The 18,689-nt window shown below is 39.4% G+C and overlaps 3 protein-coding genes across 5 annotated transcripts in view; 2 read left to right on the top strand and 1 right to left on the bottom strand.

The window, feature by feature from the left end:
- The window catches only part of xk (X-linked Kx blood group (McLeod syndrome)), a 10,253-nt gene extending 4,463 nt beyond the window's left edge, over window positions 1-5,790 (top strand). Inside the window, exons 2-3 of the mRNA XM_024285858.2 lie at window positions 2,069-2,331; window positions 3,896-5,790. Coding sequence (XP_024141626.1) covers window positions 2,069-2,331; window positions 3,896-4,821 — 1,189 coding nt within the window. The 3' untranslated portion in view covers window positions 4,822-5,790. The remainder of the gene's footprint in view (window positions 1-2,068; window positions 2,332-3,895) is intronic.
- Window positions 5,791-6,319: 529 nt separating this feature from the next.
- LOC112154735 (dynein light chain Tctex-type 3) lies at window positions 6,320-10,243 on the bottom strand. The gene is made up of 5 exons (XM_024285872.2): window positions 10,033-10,243; window positions 8,670-8,711; window positions 8,473-8,596; window positions 8,311-8,388; window positions 6,320-6,895 (listed from the first exon to the last, which is right to left on the bottom strand). The coding sequence occupies exons 1-5, from the start codon at window positions 10,057-10,059 to the stop codon at window positions 6,825-6,827; spliced, it is 342 nt and encodes a 113-aa protein (XP_024141640.1). The 5' UTR covers window positions 10,060-10,243; the 3' UTR covers window positions 6,320-6,824.
- Window positions 10,244-10,884: 641 nt separating this feature from the next.
- The window catches only part of sytl5 (synaptotagmin-like 5), a 48,725-nt gene continuing 40,920 nt past the window's right edge, over window positions 10,885-18,689 (top strand). Inside the window, exon 1 of one of the 3 annotated variants that reach the window (XM_024286969.2) lies at window positions 10,885-11,358. The gene's annotated coding sequence lies outside the window, so the exon portion shown is untranslated. The remainder of the gene's footprint in view (window positions 11,359-18,689) is intronic. The other 2 variants (XM_024286968.2, XM_024286970.2) reach the window with 2 other exon arrangements.

Genomic DNA, 18,689 nt, shown 5'->3' with positions numbered 1-18,689 from the left:
TTTACATTATATTTTCTATATATATATATATATATATATATATATATATGGAATTTGTTCAGTTTAATAGAAAAACACACCTGCAGCTGTACAGCCGGTTCATTTCACACAAAAAACGTTGTGTAATACACAAGATATTGTGGTGGATCCAAAAGTAAAAATGATAACAAAACAGTGTCTGTGGTTTGGAGAAACTGTGGTTTGATAAATTAAACAGGAAAAAACATGTAAGTGAAAGTGTGCGTATAATCTTAAAGGATCTGATGTGCGTTCAAGAACCTGTACACTCTTACACGCACTTTTAGCACCCAATGTTCACATAGGACTTGGTATTAGCGCATGTAGCTACAGTTGGAAGAGACTTGGTGCAAAATGTCATTCAAATCTGGTGAATCTTGCTCCAGGATGTTTCTTTCACAGCTCTATTTCAACAAATAAAAGACTTACAGTCATATAAATCCAGCCGGGCACTACTCACAAATAAGAATTTCTCCTACGTGATCCATTTTCAAACACTTGGCACTTCTGTGGATTCAAATCCATTCATCACTACAAAATCACTGATTGGTCAAAGTTCAACTGGTTTCACTTTCAATGTGGATTCAATGGCTGGGCATTTTGTTTGTAGAGCTAGAAAGTAGTTGTAAAAACCTGCAAAACTGTGTATAAATGTGAGAGTTTTTAACAAAGCCTGAAATACTAATTTTAGGTGTCTTTACTAAGACTTTTCAATGGAGGTGGTCGCTGAAGCACACGATGTGGAGCCCTGTGTGAATGTGGCATCAAATGTTGTAATTGTGTAACTCTGTAACTTTAAAATTTCAAATTTCTCTGCACTCATATTAATTATGTCTCGTTCAGCAGGAAAATAACACAAATATTCATACATTGAATTTTAGGACCTTCTTCAGCAGAGGGTATTAAACAAGGAAAAGATGGTTTTGCAGCATCAGGTGAAACTATTCCCCCTTTGTGGACACTGCCAGCACATATATATATATAAAGACATAGAGGGATCCCAATAGAACATTCTTGTCACAAAAGAAATATGAAGTAATCTGTTAGACGTGGAGGTATTCCATTCTTTAAAGAATAAACAAAAACCTCTAATTGATTAATTCTCTAATTGAACTGATCTGATACTCTCGTTTTTTTTTTTTTTTTTTTTTTTTTAGGTTTGTGGAAAAACATCTATAAATGTTTAATGACAAAAAAAAGACAAAGCACATATTTCTCCAACACTTTAATTTGATCATGCTAGAAGATAGATAGAAGTTTGGCTAACCTGTTAGGCTACCTAGAAGCTAACGAGGTTGGTCAGCAGACTTTGCAACTTTGTGCTAAATCCAGATTTTCCCCACTAACATCTCCTACAAACCTCCAAGGTTGTGTTAATACTGGAGAATAATAAACTGCATCCACTGCTGCTGGATGTATCATTACTCCCTTCAAAATCCTAGATAAATCTCGACTCTACCAAGCTTCCTCTCTGTCTGAGCAGCACATTAGACAGACTTAACATACGGATTTCACAGACGGATAGAGTGAAGATCCACTTAAAGGAGGGAAAACAATCCCATCTAAACTGAAAACGTTTGTGACCATCTTTAATGTCACTTTCAATTGAAACATCTCACTTTAAGGAAAGATGTAACATTGCCGTGCAGAGATCAGAAATGTTTACATCTGTGGGATGGAAATTCTGTGAAATTATTCATCTTTTAGACTCCTCAGAAGACCCTGTCCCAACTTTCTTTGTGTGTTCGTGAGGAAAAATGGCTTCAGTGAATGTATTTTTACCGTTATGTCTTGAGACGTATTAGTTAAAAATGGTTACTGTCCATGAAGTAGTCCCTAGCTTAATGAAATATTTCAGATGTAAGGGCCTTGAGATTAATTAAAATTTAATCTCGTCCAAAAGGAGAAGATTCTTCTGTCTTTGTGATTTCCTCTCAAGTGCTTTTTTTAAAGAGGTTTGTGTCCTTCAAACAGAGACTCCACTGAGCGATCTAAATGAGTCACAGAGCAGCTGCAGCTCCTCACCGTCTCTCCTCTCCTGCTCCTTCAGGTGTCTGGAGGCGTTCTGCATCTATGGCAGCGTGGGCGGCGTGGAGGAGCCGTACGCCAGCATCACCAGGAAGAAGCAGATGCCCCGAGAGGGTCAGTCTGAGGAGGTGGAGCGGCAGGTGGGGCAGGCGGAGGGCAAGCTCTTCACGCACCGTGCAGCTTTTGCTCGCACCTCCGTCATTCAGGCGTTCCTGGGGTCGGCCCCCCAGCTCACCCTACAGCTCTACATCTGCGTTGTCCAGAGGGGCGTGTCCATCGGAAGAGGTGAGGACTCTGTGGGCCAATCAGACGAAGCGGCTTCACTTTATGCAGATATTGAGAGCAGAACATGGTTGATCTTCTGGTTTTTGGGTCACAACATTCCAGAGGGAAGCTCAGGAGGGGGTTTGAAACTGGGACAACCAGCCAATACTTTAATTAGGGCAAAACCCAAAGATTAAAAAAACATCATTTTATCTGCAGCTGATGGGAATCCAATGAGGATCAAAGATTCAAGCTCATCTGACCTTTACAGACTTTATTGATTGATCCAGAATGTTTTAAGTGAAGTCCAAATATTTTAGGCTCCTCCTCCCATGATCCTGATTTCTCTATTCATCGCATCCTAAAGGACTGAGATCTGGAGATGATGGAAACCAACAGAGTTCTGACAACCACCTTGAAAATATTTTTAGGATGTCACCTTGAGTTTATTTGGGTGTTGTGGCGCAGGCCTGCTGGAGGTTTGGTATCCATGAGAGAATGGTACAACGTTGAGGTTGACTGCAGCGTTTTAAGTTCTACCCCATTCGTCTTCTATTTCTTCTAAGTGGCCTTTTATTTATTATTATTATGATATTTTTAGTTAAAATCAAACCACCGGTTTTGTTTTCTAAGACATAGTTTCTGGAGTTTATTGGAAATTCACCTCTGAGTTGTGGGCGGGACTTTTGGCACGGAGCAACCCCAACCTCCCCTTCCCTCCCTACTGCTGAGAGCTTCCACAAGTACATGTTATAACACACTATTTTCATCAGAGTGGGTCTTTATAAAATATGTAAATTACACTTAAAGCTTGAAGTTTTGAAATAATACCCAGACCATCATACTACCACCGCCAGCTTTGGCCTTTGATTTAAAGTAGGTATAACTTATCTTTTTATGCTTGAAGCTTTTTACTCTACTATGAAAAGAGAGTGTTTTTTTTTTCGCTCAAACCTCTCAGAAGTATTTTGATCAACTTTGTTTTCTGTATACTATTGATTTAACAACTAAAACTTATCTTTTCTTAATTGAGTCTCCCAGTTCCTTTACCTTTCTGTAAAACTTTCAAATTGAAAAACACATGAAAATCCTTGGAGATCCGATCACCCGACGATCATAAAACCATCTAAACCAGTTTGTTTCCATTTCTTCCTCATTCTGATGCTCAGTTTGAATTCACCTGAACCATGACTGAATGCAGAAAATTACAGCCTTCTGATTGGCTGGTTATACTGGTGTTAGGAAGCTGCTGAACATGTGTACCCAATGAAGTGCTAAAATTTCATGTGTCATCATGTGTGGTCAGTGTATGTGACATGTAACCACATGTGGAACATACAACCCAATAATGATTACGCGTGTGACAACTGACTTTCATGAGTTCAAACAGTTCAATTTGGTAAAGCCAAGAAATCCACTCTAGTTAGTTGCAAAGTTGTAGCAGTCTCGTTGAGTTATGTAGCAATATCGCAATACGTTATTAAATCAATATTTTCCTCCACTCCTAGAATAAACGGATGTCTTAATCTCTTTAATCTTGAGGTTTGTTTTATGCTAATCTCTCCTTCATGTTTTTTCCTGTCAGGGACCCTGATGGTGATCTCTCTGCTGTCCATCGTGTACGGCGCCCTGCGCTGCAACATCCTGGCCATCAAAATAAAGTACGACGACTACGAGGTGGACGTGCGGCCCTTGACTTACGTCTGCATCTTCCTGTGGAGGAGCTTTGAGATCGCCACTCGGGTGGTGGTTCTGGTCCTGTTCAGCTCGGTTCTCCAGTTCTGGATCCTCCCCGTGGTTTTCGGGAACTTCCTCGTCTTCTTCTTCTACCCGTGGATCCTGTTTTGGCAGAGCCACTCACCATTCCCGGAGAACATCGAAAAAACCCTCACCCGGGTGGGAACCACCATCGTGCTCTGCCTTCTCACCTTCCTCTACGCCGGAATCAACATGTTCTGCTGGTCGGCCGTGCAGGTGAAGCTGAACGACCCGGACCTCATCAATAAGTCCCAGAACTGGTATCGCATGGCCGTTTACTACATGCTGCGCTTTGTGGAGAACGCCTCTCTGCTCCTGCTGTGGTACGTCTACAGAACGGACGTGTACGACGTGGTCTGCGCCCCTCTGCTGGTGCTGCAGCTGCTGGTGGCCTACGCCACAGCCATCTTCTTCATGCTGGTCTTTTACCAGTTCTGCCACCCGTGCCGACGGCTCTTCTCCTCCAGCATGACCCAGGGCTTGTGGGATTGCTCGTCGCTGCTCTGTGTCGCGTGCAGGTCTGCGTCGGCTCCGAGCCGACCGATGGGGAAAGCCGTGCCGGAGCCATCGTGGAAAGATCCGGCTACAGACCAACCGCACGATACAGTCAGCGGCAGCACAGATGACCTACCCAACAACACAACCTACGACATGCTCAACGACACGACCTTTGACGCTCCTAATGAGCCAGAAGACAACACCGGGGGCGGAGCCAACGGAGATCTAAGCCACAGTCTGGCCTGCAACGTTTAACCTTTAACACCAGTGTTGACAGTCTTTCAAACGTCTTTGACCGTTTACGCCTTTAATGTAATTTCAGCAGATTTGAAAGTAGAGAAAAGCAGCTTTGAACTGATATGCAACACTTAGCAAAGGTGTGAAGTCGATACGTAAAGAATCAGCAGATTCATGTTGATCACGTAAACGGTCGAAGAGTTACACTACTTAGGCGTCACCAGAGACTTCTCCAGTGTGTTAACCATCAGCAGAAACCATCCGTACCTTCAAAGTGCCACACACACACTCCATGCACACGGGAGTCCTGGCTTCACCACGCCGAGGTGATGCTCGCTCATCATCAGTTGGCTTCTCATGCTGCAGCCTCCAGTAATAAACCCATAAACCCCATATGCTGCATCAATAACCACAAGTAGCCGCGCGCTTGAACTTCTTAAATGATTGTATATTTGGTGTCTCAGACGTGGTCTGATGGTTCAAAAATTCCAGGGGATTGATCCCCTCATCGCCAGTTTTATGGCTGAAAGTGACTTTTTTTCTTCTTTGTTTTAATCCTCAACAAGAGCTTTAAAAATCAACCGGCGCTGCTGATGCGCTTTTCTCGTCCACAAGATGTTGAAGTCTGTTTGATCACGAGTCCTGTGAAGCACAGGCGTTTCCCACAAAGGCCAAAACGCTTCTTGCACGTTTACACAAATAAACAAATGAATGGATGAAGTGTCTTTGAATGAAATGCCAGCCTCAGTGATGTGAAACGCTTTGCTACCGTCTGCTCTCTGCCTGCATAATCAGTTTGACTGTATATGAGAACTGGACCGAGTGAGTGTGACATCACCCATGGAAAACGACTTACAGTTCCCTAAAAAATACAATAAAAATTAGAATTTACAAGAACATGTTACAAAAAGATGGCAGAGAAGACAAATAGAATGACTGAGTAAAAGCTGTTTATTTCTCAATAGAAGTCTTTGCTTCTTGGAGGCAATACTTCCTGTTTGAAAAATGGGAGGGAGGGGTCACTCAGTCCAGTCCTCTTATACCGTCAATGGATCACACAAATAAACAAATCACTAATAATTAAAAAAAAATCTTTTTTAAACTGTTCATTCATTTGCTTTAAAGAGAAAATGTCAATTTTGCACTTTATTAGCAGCAGCCTTTTTTTCAAATCACAGCACTGCCCTTTGCTAATCTCACAGATGAGCAACACTTGTCTCACATTAAATGAATGAACACGAACCTTGTGGTTTAAAGTTGCACAGTGGTGTATTTATTGGTTTCTGCCTTTAGTCCTAAAACATGCATGCTGGATGATTGTAAATTAAACATCATATGACAAAAGAATGGATTTTCCTTAATGAAAAAGTGTTTAAAACATTGAAAAAATAAATAAATATATATATTTATATGTTCAAAGTTTCTTGTTTTGTTTACTTCTTATTTTCTGGTGCTGACATCTAGTGGACAATTGACTGAACTGCAGGTTTGTCAGAAAAAAAACATTTACCAGCAGAAATGAATAAACGGATTTATTAAAGATTATAAATAAGAGACATTTACACGATTATTACAAACACAAAATAAAACAACAGGAATGATGAAAATATTTTAATAAAAGTAACAATAAAATTCTCCTTAAAAGAGAGTTCAGTCCTAAGTTTTTGAATCTACACTTAAAGCTTTGATATCAGTACATTTATGATGGGCTGCACAAAAAAACAACAAACAAACACCAGCTAATAAACAGTAAACAGGAAGTCCAGCTTAATGGATGCGAGTGCTTTCATGTCTTGTTGCAGGTATTGGGTCCTCGGATGTCTGCTGGCTGACAGGTTACAATTATCAGATCAGTTATCAACATGCAGAACAAACAGAACGCGCCGGTCACATCTGAGAGGTCGGTCATCAGAACCGGAACCCCAACACAACTGTGGTCCATAAAAAGCTCCAACGGGCCGCTCCTGTTGTTTTCTTGTTTGCGGGCGGAAAGCGGAGAAGTTCGGAGGCGGGCGGTGGCATTACAGCGCCACGGCGAACACGCTGACGATGCAGTACATGGTGCGGTTCTCCCACCTGACGGTGCAGCTCCCTGAAACCACAGTCAGAGGTCACCGCTTCAAAAGATGCAGCGAATGGCGTCACGATCCACACATCAGAAACTATGAACTTGTCTGTGGGTGCAGGATGTTGTTGGTGATGCAACACTTACATGATTATACTGTTAACATGTCACAGAAAGACAGCACAGCTTTTTACAGTGCTGAGAACAGCTTTCATAGCACAAAGAGCAACTTCTTTGTTTTAATTGAGTAGATGAGTCCTGATTATTTGGCCCAAAACTGTGTAAACAATAATAAAAGAACTCTATCGTCAAACATGTGAGCAGTCGGCATACATTACACATGTGATCAATTGATTCAACAAACTACTATGTGACCTCAAACCACATCTGGATCTTTGAAGGCTAATTATGTCATTTTGAGACCATATTTCTAATTTTGGCAGAATTTTCTTATTAATTCACCTCACTCGAATTATCCAAAGAGGTTTTACTAATTTGATTTGTTGCTGCTTAAATGTGTGAACGTGTCCCTTAGGAGTGGAGGAATGGGACTCTAGAGGAGTTTGGGCCTAGAAGGAGATGGAAGATGCCGTTTACCTTTTAAATTCACATTTTCAGATGGGTAAACTGACTGTTTCCTGGTTTTAACAGACTAACACTTCAGTCAGTTTGCAATCATTAAAAATGTGTATGAATAAACTTTGTTGTCTTAACGTTCCACTCTGATCATCTTTTGATCTATTTTAAAAGCGCTCCAAGTGTTCTTTTAATTATGATTATTTTAGCCAAAATAAAAACAAAATTGAAAAAACTGATTTTCTAAGACAGTTTCTGCAGAGCGCCAGAAGTTGATCAGAAATTCACCTCTAAATTGTGGCATTTAATAAATAAATAAATAAATGAAAAATCTGATTTTCATTGGAGTGCACTTTAACAATATGGCTTTAAACTAACAGGAAAGCCACATGTTTATTAATAATCTAAAAAAATTAAAAAATAACATGCCACAATTGTTTATTGATCTGCTGCCTTAATATAAAACAATAAATTCCACATTTAGGGCCCTAATGCAATGGTTTACAAGTGCTGCACACCTGGCTAGTCATCCTCCAAACCCCTACCTCTAAAGACTCATCTCAGCAGCAGCAGCAGGTCAGCCAGCAGACTAACAGGGACTCTCATCACTCATCAGTCCCTCCCTCCACGTGAAGCAAGTCTCCCAAAGACACCAGATTAATCTAATCTGCAGCAAAAGCGACTTTCACCATCTGGAGGTTCAAACCAGGTCTACCCAAAACCATTTTTTCTTTTTATTTAAACATGTCAATTGACCCGGTGCTTTACAAACGTACACCATCAGTGTTTTATTTTTTACATGGTTGATTAAAAAGGTGATTTCCTTTCTTTTGTAATTTTCCAACTACACCCCAGCTGCCTCTTACCATCAGTCGCGGTGTCCCAGTAGCAGGAGTTGGCTGTGTGGAGCCCAGCGCCGCTTTTCTGCATGATGGCGCAGTTTACTGCAACAAAGCACAAAGCACAGTTCCACACATGCACGTTCAGCTGCAGGATATTTGTAGCAGAGGGTTACACAACTCACTCACCAATGAATTTGAACGCCCGCCCCTGTTTGACCAGATGAGTCAGCGAATTCTCCACTATGCTGGCCGTCCACTGGTTGACTTTACTGTGGTCGTAGTCGGTACCACCGATGACACCCTCGATGCACTGAGACGCAGCAAAACAACACAAGTCAGGGATTCGAAAACCCAAATGATTTTTTGTGTAAATGTGAACATACCTCTTTGACTAAAGCGCTGTTCTCATCTGTGTTGAAGAGGACCTACAGGGTTGATTGGAAAATAAAATTAATAATGTGTTCAATCTGGTGAAACATTTTTGCATATGAGCTTATAGTCATTCTGCCCTTGTATGACCTGTATGACACATGAAGATGCTTAAGTTGATATTCTATTGTTCTGGTATTTGATAACAAGATGCTTAGGAGTTCAAATACAATGTTTAAACAATTTTGTTGCTGATTTGGGGGAAAAAAAACTTGTAAATCTAAATTCTCTAACTTTTTCAGCTCAAATGTATTAATACGCATGAACACAACAGCACTCTAAGAAATACTAACATCAAATAATATTAATATAATAATAAATAATAAAATTGAAAATATACGAATGTAAAAACATTTAAAAGAAAAAGGAAAAATGAAAGCATACCCTTGTGATCTGACAAATCCAGAACTGTAAAACTATGGTTTAAGATGTAGTTTAGATCTAATAGTTTAGATCCAAGTGTAGTTTGGTGTAAGTCTAAGTGTACTTTAGTGTAGTTTGGATCTAAATGATGCCAATTTAAATCATTCCACCCAATACTTACATTAAAATCAAATAGGATGTAATAATAATGCCTATACAATTTTTTTTCCACGTTTAATTTATTGTTTTAGGCTTTTGATTTGCCTAGAAATGTAGTATTTATTTAACGTATTAATATTATTATTACCACCTACATAGATCTTTATTGCTTAGTTGTTTTTATAAACTGTTATTATTATTTTTTATATTATTATTATTATTATTGTTATTTTCTTGCTTCGCAAACAACTCATATAACAAGGTATACTCAGCAAATTTAGATTATTTTAAAGTTACTAAAATTAGGTTATAATTGAATAAATATTTTAATAATTTAAAGCATGTTTTGCATTAAAAAGGATTGCAATCACACTTTGATTTTTTTTTACCAAATAATCTACAAAGGTTTAAAGTAAATCTGCAGTAGACTCAAATATAATTAGTCTTAATAAAACAGCTATAAATAAATATTCTAATTATTACTAAGTTTTTCAATATGCATTAAATAATACATTGTTTTAGACTTTTCCATCCATTATTTGTTTACTCAACGTTGCATTAATTTTCTAACAAATTTTGAACTTTCATATTATTTATCTAATCCAATGGGTAAACAAATATGTTTTAAAAGGCAACAATGCAAAAATAACGTGATTTCATTCAGTTTTTAGACCACACCCTATAATGAAATGTTAGATGCTAGGTTAACAGCTAGCTAGATTAGCTAACGCAAAACAAAAGTAATTTATTCATTTCGAAACATTTTACCAAAACAACATAACTCAAAGAGCTTACATCATCTCCAGAGTTGTACTCCTCCATCGTAGTTGACAAAGATAAACGCTCCTGTCTTTCCTCTTTGTGTCAAACTGTCTTTTGCAGGCAATATTTAGCTTTTTTCCCCTTCTGAAATGGAAACGGAAGTGACGTTTCAATCCAAGCCGGGTGGCTGAATCGACAGTATTATACTGCCTCCTTGTGGTCAAGTTTAGACACTACAGAGACAGTTGAACTCAAAACTAGCTGTTTTTTGTTGTGAACCTGGATAAAAAAAAAATAAATAAAAATAAAGTCAGAAAATATCTTACGCACTTCTTACTATATTATTATTATTATTATGTATCATCATTATTGTTGTGGATGATTTTTCCAAGCTTTATGGAGTGTTTCATGTTATTTAACTTCTTCAACAGAAGAACAAAAGCGTTAGTACTTTTGAAATAGGGATTTTTTTTTATTTAAGTTTGCTTATGACAAAGAAATATCACTGAAGCACCGAGGAAACTCATCCAAGCTTTCAACTTTTGTTTTCTTTTTTATTTGATAAAAATAGGAAAACTTTTAGCTTCAAATATGTTGCCCAGTGACTTTTCATTTAGGCTATGCATTTTTTTAGAATTAGATGTACCACAAGAAAAAAAAAACAATTTCTTAAATCTTTAGTTTTCCAGAAATATGTGTACTTCTTAATGTTTATGTAATCCCATAATATTTTAAGACTCCCAAGAGCATAACAAATCAAATCTGATTAAATACAACTATAAATTCAGCAGTTAGATTATGTTGTGTTTCACAATAATTATGGAACATGTAGGTTTTTGTGGTCCCAAATCACATTTTTAATAATTGCATTTATGCACTAGTTAGCAAAATTTTCCAGATAAATATGCATCCAAAAAAAAGATGTGCTGATTTATTTATTTTTTAAATTCCATGCAGCCTTTCTGCAGCTGAGTAGGCTGCTCCTCCAACCGTCTCAAACACGGATTCCCGGAGGATGTCAGCGGGGAAATCCAGAGCACAGAGGCGGGCTGTCCCTGTGACCGCCGGGGCTTCCTCCGTGCTGCTCCCCGGACTCTCTGCTGCTTTTAGCGGGGAACTAAGTTGGTGTTTTAGAGGAGACACAACTGTCGCAGTGCCAGGAAAAGGGGCTCGCGTGCGTGTGTGAGTGCATGGCACGCGCGCATCATGCACTCACACACGCCACGCCCCCTCCTGTCGGGAACACCCTGCCTGCCTCTGAGGCTGGCTGTCAGACGGCGCTGAGGCGCACGCACGGACCGCGGCTGACTCCGCTCCTTCCTGCCTCTGTTCCTTCCCGGCCGCCGTCACCGCCACCAGGTAAGCCCCGCCGAGCCCCCTCCGCGCTCCTTCCCGAGGTGGTTCCGCTCCCTGTCCCTGATCACCGGGACCCAGACGGTCCACTTCCCATTCAAAGTTAGGCGCGTTTGGAGCAGGTGCAATGCAGCAAAACCGCTCGCTTCCAATCCACGCCGCCTCCGCGGAGGAATCACCTGCTCCGATCACCAGAACTTCTTCCCACTGGTCTGGACCCTCCACGGTCCCCCGTCTCAAACAGAGGGAGCACTTTCTGTAATGCTGATGTGGCTCCCACAGAAATGCTGACCTTGTCTGTGGATTCTCCAGGATATCCCGGGGATTCTGGGGGATGACCAGCCTTTTCTTTGGAGGTGACAGACAGGCAGGCAGACAGGCAGACAGACAGACAGACAAGGTCTCGGGGATGCAGCTGAATGTCTGCAGGGTGTGATGACACAACGAGCTGACCTCATTTGATTCCTGAGGTCCTTCACTGCATCAGATATCAACATTTCTTGCAGAAAAAAATATTCCCATATGTCACGTTTTTGCACGTCTCCAATCAGTAATCTGAAAAAAGTTTAAAAAATAAATGTAAAATTTGCTTAAAAGCTGAAAAAAATCAAAATATTTTAGCAATAATGGGTCAGCTCCACAAGAAAAACCAAAACATAGTCCAAAAAAATGAAAGAAAAAGCTTCATCTTTCTCCCAAATTCATTAGAATTTAATTGTTTACCACTTAAATGAGAATATTCTGACTTTAACCGCTGTATGTTATAAAGTGTTGCATAAACATGGAAAGCTGCTTTTCTCTAGAAGCATTTATGCAATTATTGTAATTCCAATGTTATTCCCACAGTCACACCAACCCTTTCAACGGCAAAATAACTATTTAAACCACCCTAACTCTTTGACCATTTATGCAATTAATGTAATTTCAAAGAATTCTAACGCTGGTCACTTTAGGAAAATGTTGCATAATGGTGCAAAGCTGCTTTTCTTTGCATCAGAATCAGCTGATTTATGTGACTTGTATAAATCATTACTACAGTAAAGTGTTTAAGCAGTAAACATGGTTCTAATGTAATTCCAACAGACATGTTAACCCTTTAACACCTGAGCTGTCACCGGCGACTGCAAAATAACAAATGCTCTTTGAACTACTGTAAGTCTTAGACTCTTTACGCTATTAAGGTAATTCCAACGGATTCTAGTCACTATACATTAGAGTTAGTGAGAATATATGCACCATTAATCTTTGGTTTTGGGCTTCTGTTGAGCTCCTACCAGCTTTAGTGGTCTGAAGGCAGAAAACGCCCCTTCATCTTTCTCCTCTGGGCTGTAGAGCGTCCAGACTGAGCTGGCGTCGCACCAAAGTGCCTACTTAAGCAAAGACGACCGAGACAATGCTTTGTAATGTGGACGTGTGGCATAAAAAAAGCTGTATATCAGACTAAATGTTGATTTAATGAGTCACAGTTTGTTATTCTAGCTATAATAAATGGAAGTGGAACCCTCAAAAGCCTTGCAGATGTCTTTAATTGTTATTTTGTCCATGTGCAACAATCATTTATCATTGTTGTTGTCTAAATTGGTTCATTTTGGCCTCAGATGGAGCATCTGCTGAGGCTATTTTGTCATCGTCTCCAGACTGCCTTCTTGACTGAGCACACAGGCTGAGGATCTAATACAGGATGAGAAGAGAAAAGAGAAGCGAGTGCAGGAATTCCCTCGTTTCTCTACAAGCAGGCTGCAGGGCTTATCCAGGGGAACCCTGGGAAGAGCAGTCACGCGGCATTAGGGCTTTGCATCTACCGGACGTGACAAGTGAGAGGAGGGCGTGCGCTGGCGTGCGCGTACGTTCACGCGTATGAACTAATAGGGCAGGCGTATCGCCGGCTGCTTCTCATTGTGTCAGATTCATGCGCTTTCAGATTAATAGTGGTTAAAATAATTCCAAAATACTCTATCCCCAGGGGGAACGTGAATAATTCAACAGTAAAATCTCAGTGTCTGACTGGAGAAAAAAAGAAGATGCCAACGACGTAGACCAAGAATAAAAATTTGTCAATTTAGCTACACACAGGCTTTTTGAGAAGTGAAGTGTAACTCTTCCTATGTTATCAGGAAGAACCGCTTCTCTTCCAAATCTTACCAAAGTTGTGGTACATTGATTATAATTCACTTTGAAATATATACATCTTGTTTGACCCAACTATGACTTCCGGATTGAAGCTGTTTGGAAAGAAAAACAGACCAGAACCAGTGCAGTTCATACAGTAACCACTAGAGCTTTGGTTCTAAAACTATTAGACACAAATAGTGTCATGAGGAAGTTTTAAAATTGTTGGAGATGGAACAATGTTTTGGTTTGGTGGCATCATATCCTGCCAGACAAAATGTAGCTTCGAATGATCATTGGACCACATTTACGGCTGTTGCATTAGACATTATCTGTACAAGATTTTTCCTCAAGTTTGACTTTTTTGGAGAATTTAGATTCCTAATCTTGTCTTTATGAAAATGTATTTGAGGCTGGGAGATGTAATGTAATATAATCCCTTATTTTGTATGTTTTCTTTGTAATTGTGGACCCAAATGTACAATTAGTGGTAAAGAAAAAAAATCATGCGTAAAAGGAATAGGAAGATAAGGCAGAAAGTCCAAAAGGTCAGCAGATGAAAAAAGGTGGATGAAAAGAAACAGGAACAAAGACATTTAAAACAAGGGAGAAAACAATGCAAAATGACATCCAGAAACCTTAAAAACATTCAAATGATGGGACACTATACGCCCCAAACCCTGCTTGGCCCCGGAGAAATATCACGCCATCATTCAATCAGAAAGGAAATCAACCTATCCACACAGAAACCCTTCACATGTGGGTGGAGGTGCAGAAATGTAATTTAGTGGCTGCGTTGAGAGAAATGGATCCGTTGAGAAAAAGGTTCTGGGAAGTGAAATCGGGAGTCGCCTCTATTCCAGATGTAAGAACACTCACATCTGTGACGGTGATGATAAACGGAACCACCGTCTAAGATAATTAACCTCTTGATCTTAAACATGGAGGGAACACATTGAAGTGTTTACATTTTAATTAAAGTTGCAGTATAATTTAGGTTTTGACCAGCATGCTTTGCGCACATTGAAAAGAAATGAATGCCATGTTAATGAATGTTAGCGAAATAATCATTCAAAATCTTCTTTATAAAGCACATTTGATAAATTAAATGTAGCAAAAAAATGAAAGAAAAACACATTTTGTGATAGAAAGTATTCTATTCTGCTTCCATAAAATGTTGATAAAATTATATGTGTGAAGAAAGTGATTAAAATAAGAATAATTGTAGCCGACACATCATGCATTAACCCGACATATGGAATAATGGCTGTTTTCTTACCATTACAAATACATAAACATGTTGATGTATTCACATCATGGGACTCAGTAGGATCTGTGTTTATTTAACTCAGTGGCCTTGTGGTAGAGTGTCCACCCTGAGAGTGGAAGGTTCAAATCCCTGGTCGATTCATACCAAAGACTATAAAAATGGAACCCAATGGCTCCCTGGATGACACTCAGCATTAAGGGGTGGCATTGGGGGGTTGAACCATCAAATGGTTCCCAGCGTGGCTGTGTTTGCAGAGAATGGGTCAAAAATGGAGAAGAATTAAATGGGACTTTAAGTAAACTGGTAGTCAGCTTCAAGTCCTTCGAGGGACTTGCGACCTGTCCGCGGTGCACCCTGCCTTCACCGCATAGCATCCCCATGACCCCAATAGGGAGTTGGAAAATTGGTGGACGGATGGTAGTCCACTTCACCTCAGTCCAAGCACAGGCTTATCTGAATCCTGATCCAGCTATAAACCAGAACTCCATTCACTTGCAGGTGAACCCTGGAGTAGACTTGAGCCTCGTTTCCACTGAGCGGTCCGGTACGGTACCGTCCGGTATTTTGAGTGTTTCCACTGTAAAATGGACCCATTAAACAGTACCAAAACGTACCTCTTGAGGGCCCCTATCGTTTGTTGGTCCATAAAAAAATGGAACGGGACAGTTTGGGCGGAACTACTGTTGGTAGAAAATGATGACGATGTTCGAAAGCACCAATACGGCGTTAAGCTAACGTTTCCGTTTTCCACTTTACGGCATTATTCTTTCAAACAACAAATTCCTAATTCCTTAAATTCCTTTTATGTACAAAAAAGTAAAGCAAGAAAAAGAGGAGCTACTTGTTGTTGTTGCTTTTATATTTGTCGCACTACACTGACACGCTAGCGGTCTACACCACGCATGCACCATGAAAACGACCCCCTCAGTGGGAGTGAGGCTTAACTGAGTGGAAACGTTCACCAGAATTAAATGATACGTACCGTACTACTCCTTACCAGACCGGACCAGAAAAAAGGCTTGATGCACTTCAATGACAGTACGGACACAAATTCACATGAACCAAAAAATGAAAGTCAATCATTAAGAATGGGTCAAATTAGCCTTAAAATCAGAAAAGCTGCGGTTTAATTAAAGGTGGCAAATTATAATGCGGGAAATGGTACTTTAATTGATGTATTAGGAAGGAAATAGTGTCACTTTTTCTTCTTTTTGCTTTTTTTTTTCTTCCTAGCTAGTTATCTTTTTGAGCACTGTCGCCCCCAAATGGGTCACTGGTGTAACTGCACTATGTTTCCAGATTGTTTGGCATTCAGAACACAAAACAATTGAGTCAATAAATTATATATCAGCATTAAAATGGGTTGTATTACAAAAAAAATATTTTACCTTATAGCCGTCATGGTTACTTTAAGTTAGACTTTATACCAAAATAGTTGTTTTTTGTAATTTTTAATACATTTTTTAAACTTAAACTCTAAAAAACTTCTACATAATCAAAGATTGAACCTCTTTGTCCCACATGAATATTTGATTGTACCAGCGAGAGCTTTGATTACTCACTGTGTTCACTTTCGCCTTGTTTTTATAGGCGAATTCACTTTCCTCGCATTCATTTCCATCCACAGTTGCATCAATTTTTCATCAGGCTTTTATAGCAATGATTGGGGGAGTCATACCGCCGTGACGAGTTCGTCTCCAGCTTTTCTCCATCTGGGGGCTTGATGTGGTCGGCTAATCCATGTGTGAACGTGATCAGTGCTCATGCACTCAGACGCTCCTTCACAGTTCTACTCCGATGAATCCCAACAGCGTCATCCTGGAATTGGTCATTTTGGACATTTATGTCATCAGATGACAAACTTGTAAAGTATTTCTTAATTTATTTCCCAAAGGGAAATGACAAACGCATTATCCAAACCTTGAGACCAGTCTGGCTGAACGTCAGTTTAAAGTTTCTCTCTTAAGCTCAAATATTGATTTTTATTTTTATTAGATTTTACCCCACGTCTTCATGAAGTTTTGGTTTTTCTTGTCTAGATTTTTAACAAAATTCTTGACTGAGGTTTGACCAGTCTTTATTATTTTAAATATGAGCATCTGAGCTGTCAAAATAAGTCAAACAGAACCAAAGAAAACTGTTTAAGGTGGTCTTGTTTAATTAAAAGTGTGTCTTGTAGCCTTTTTATCCCAACTGGAAGCCTGATTTTCTCAGTTCACATCAGCAAATATGGCAACAAACAGTCTTTAAGATTTGACCCCTGATATTTGAAGGGAATAAAGACATTTTGTGATTTTCTTCGAGGGTGCAGGAGCAGATTCTGCCTTTTTCTCACTGATGCACATGTTGGACCCTCGGCTGCTTTTCACCATCAGCTGCATAGATCGTGGTTTGATTCCTGCTGTTGGCAGTCTCTGTGTGGATGTTTCCTTGGAGTAGACACTTAACCCCATCTATCCCCTGATGCATTCATCCGTGTGTGAGTGTGTATCAGTGTGTATTAGTGCTCTATAGTAGGAACCTAAAGCCTAATGCTGTGTGGAATAATGGTGACTATTAAAGCTTGGACAAAAATCTGGCTGGTATTTAACAGTGAAGCTGTTTATTTCTTTAAATTTGTCTCTATAACTTGTTTTTTTAATTACTAAGATGTTTTGAAATGCAAATAACACCTATTTATTTTTTTGTATTTCTTGATAAAGTTTTTTTTCTGTAATTGTGAGCAGCAATTGCTTGATTGTTAGTCTTTGTTTTAGCTCTGCGATGCTTCATCAGCATCACCTGATACACAAGATTAAACAAACAAAGAAGAAAGAAATCCCAACTATCCCAAGTTAATCATTCCAGTGTTTCAGTTTTCCCCTCGCATGACCCGGATCCCACTGATGTCACTTCCTTCCAAACAAATATTTTATAATTTTCCTGGCTTTGTGACGTCTGAGACTCGTTCTACTTGAAATGTGTTTGCCGCTCGACATGTTTGTCTTAGAAAAGTGCTTCCTGGTTGGAGATTCTTCATTATGATGTTTGCTCTCTGTCTTGTTTTTGTCCAAATGTTGATCATTGTTGAATCTTATCCAGTCTTTTCATTATTTTGGTTTTGGTTTTGGTAGAAGCCACGAAGGATCTGCTTTTTTCCCCATTTCTACTGATGTTTTGAGTCCCAATGACTGTCTGTGGTGATAAAGAGAAATCAGAATTGCTTTTTCGTGAACCTTTATTGAATTACATCCTGCTGTTTACTTAAAAGGCTTGTCTGTTTTGCCTTATTGTGTGAAACTGAAAACGCTCTTAATGGAGGAACAAATGTGACCTAAAGTTTGCACGCTTTCCAGGTCAGGTGACAGGTGACCACAGGACGACAAACCCGCTACACTGACACTTCGGATATGTAGCACTCTTACGTGTAGGTGCGTTTAGCTCAGGGGTGTCTAAAGTCAGTCCTAGAGGGCCGCTGTTCTACATGTTTTCCAACCAATCTGTCAGAAGCTTCTTATTGGCCAAAAACACCTGATCCAGGTAACTAGCAGCAGATAAACCGGGTTTATGGAAAACCAGCAGGAGCCCGGCCCTCGAGGACAGACTTTGGACACCCCTGATTTAGCTCATAGTGTTCACTCCAGACTAGAAAAGAGACGTTTGGTTCAGTTTTAGAACAGTAAGAGACGCTTTTAGAAATATACACTTTATCTATATTTATTTTGGAATAAGCTATATAAAATGAAGCTTTTAAAAATGTTCAATAATTGAATTATAGAAGTGTTATATATATATATATATATATATATATATATATATATATATATATATATATATATATATATATATATATATATATATATATATATTTATAAATAACAACTTTAACTTCTTTACGTCTGACATCAGCACATAGAAGTTCCTTTCAAAGTAAAACATGCCCTGTATTTAATTCAGCAGATTCACTGGAACCCAAAAA

This window comes from Oryzias melastigma, linkage group LG21, assembly GCF_002922805.2.
Source record: "Oryzias melastigma strain HK-1 linkage group LG21, ASM292280v2, whole genome shotgun sequence".
NCBI classification, from domain to species: domain Eukaryota; kingdom Metazoa; phylum Chordata; class Actinopteri; order Beloniformes; family Adrianichthyidae; genus Oryzias; species Oryzias melastigma.
Note: the sequence above shows the minus strand (reverse complement) of the source record. Positions and strands in the feature narration are given on the sequence as shown.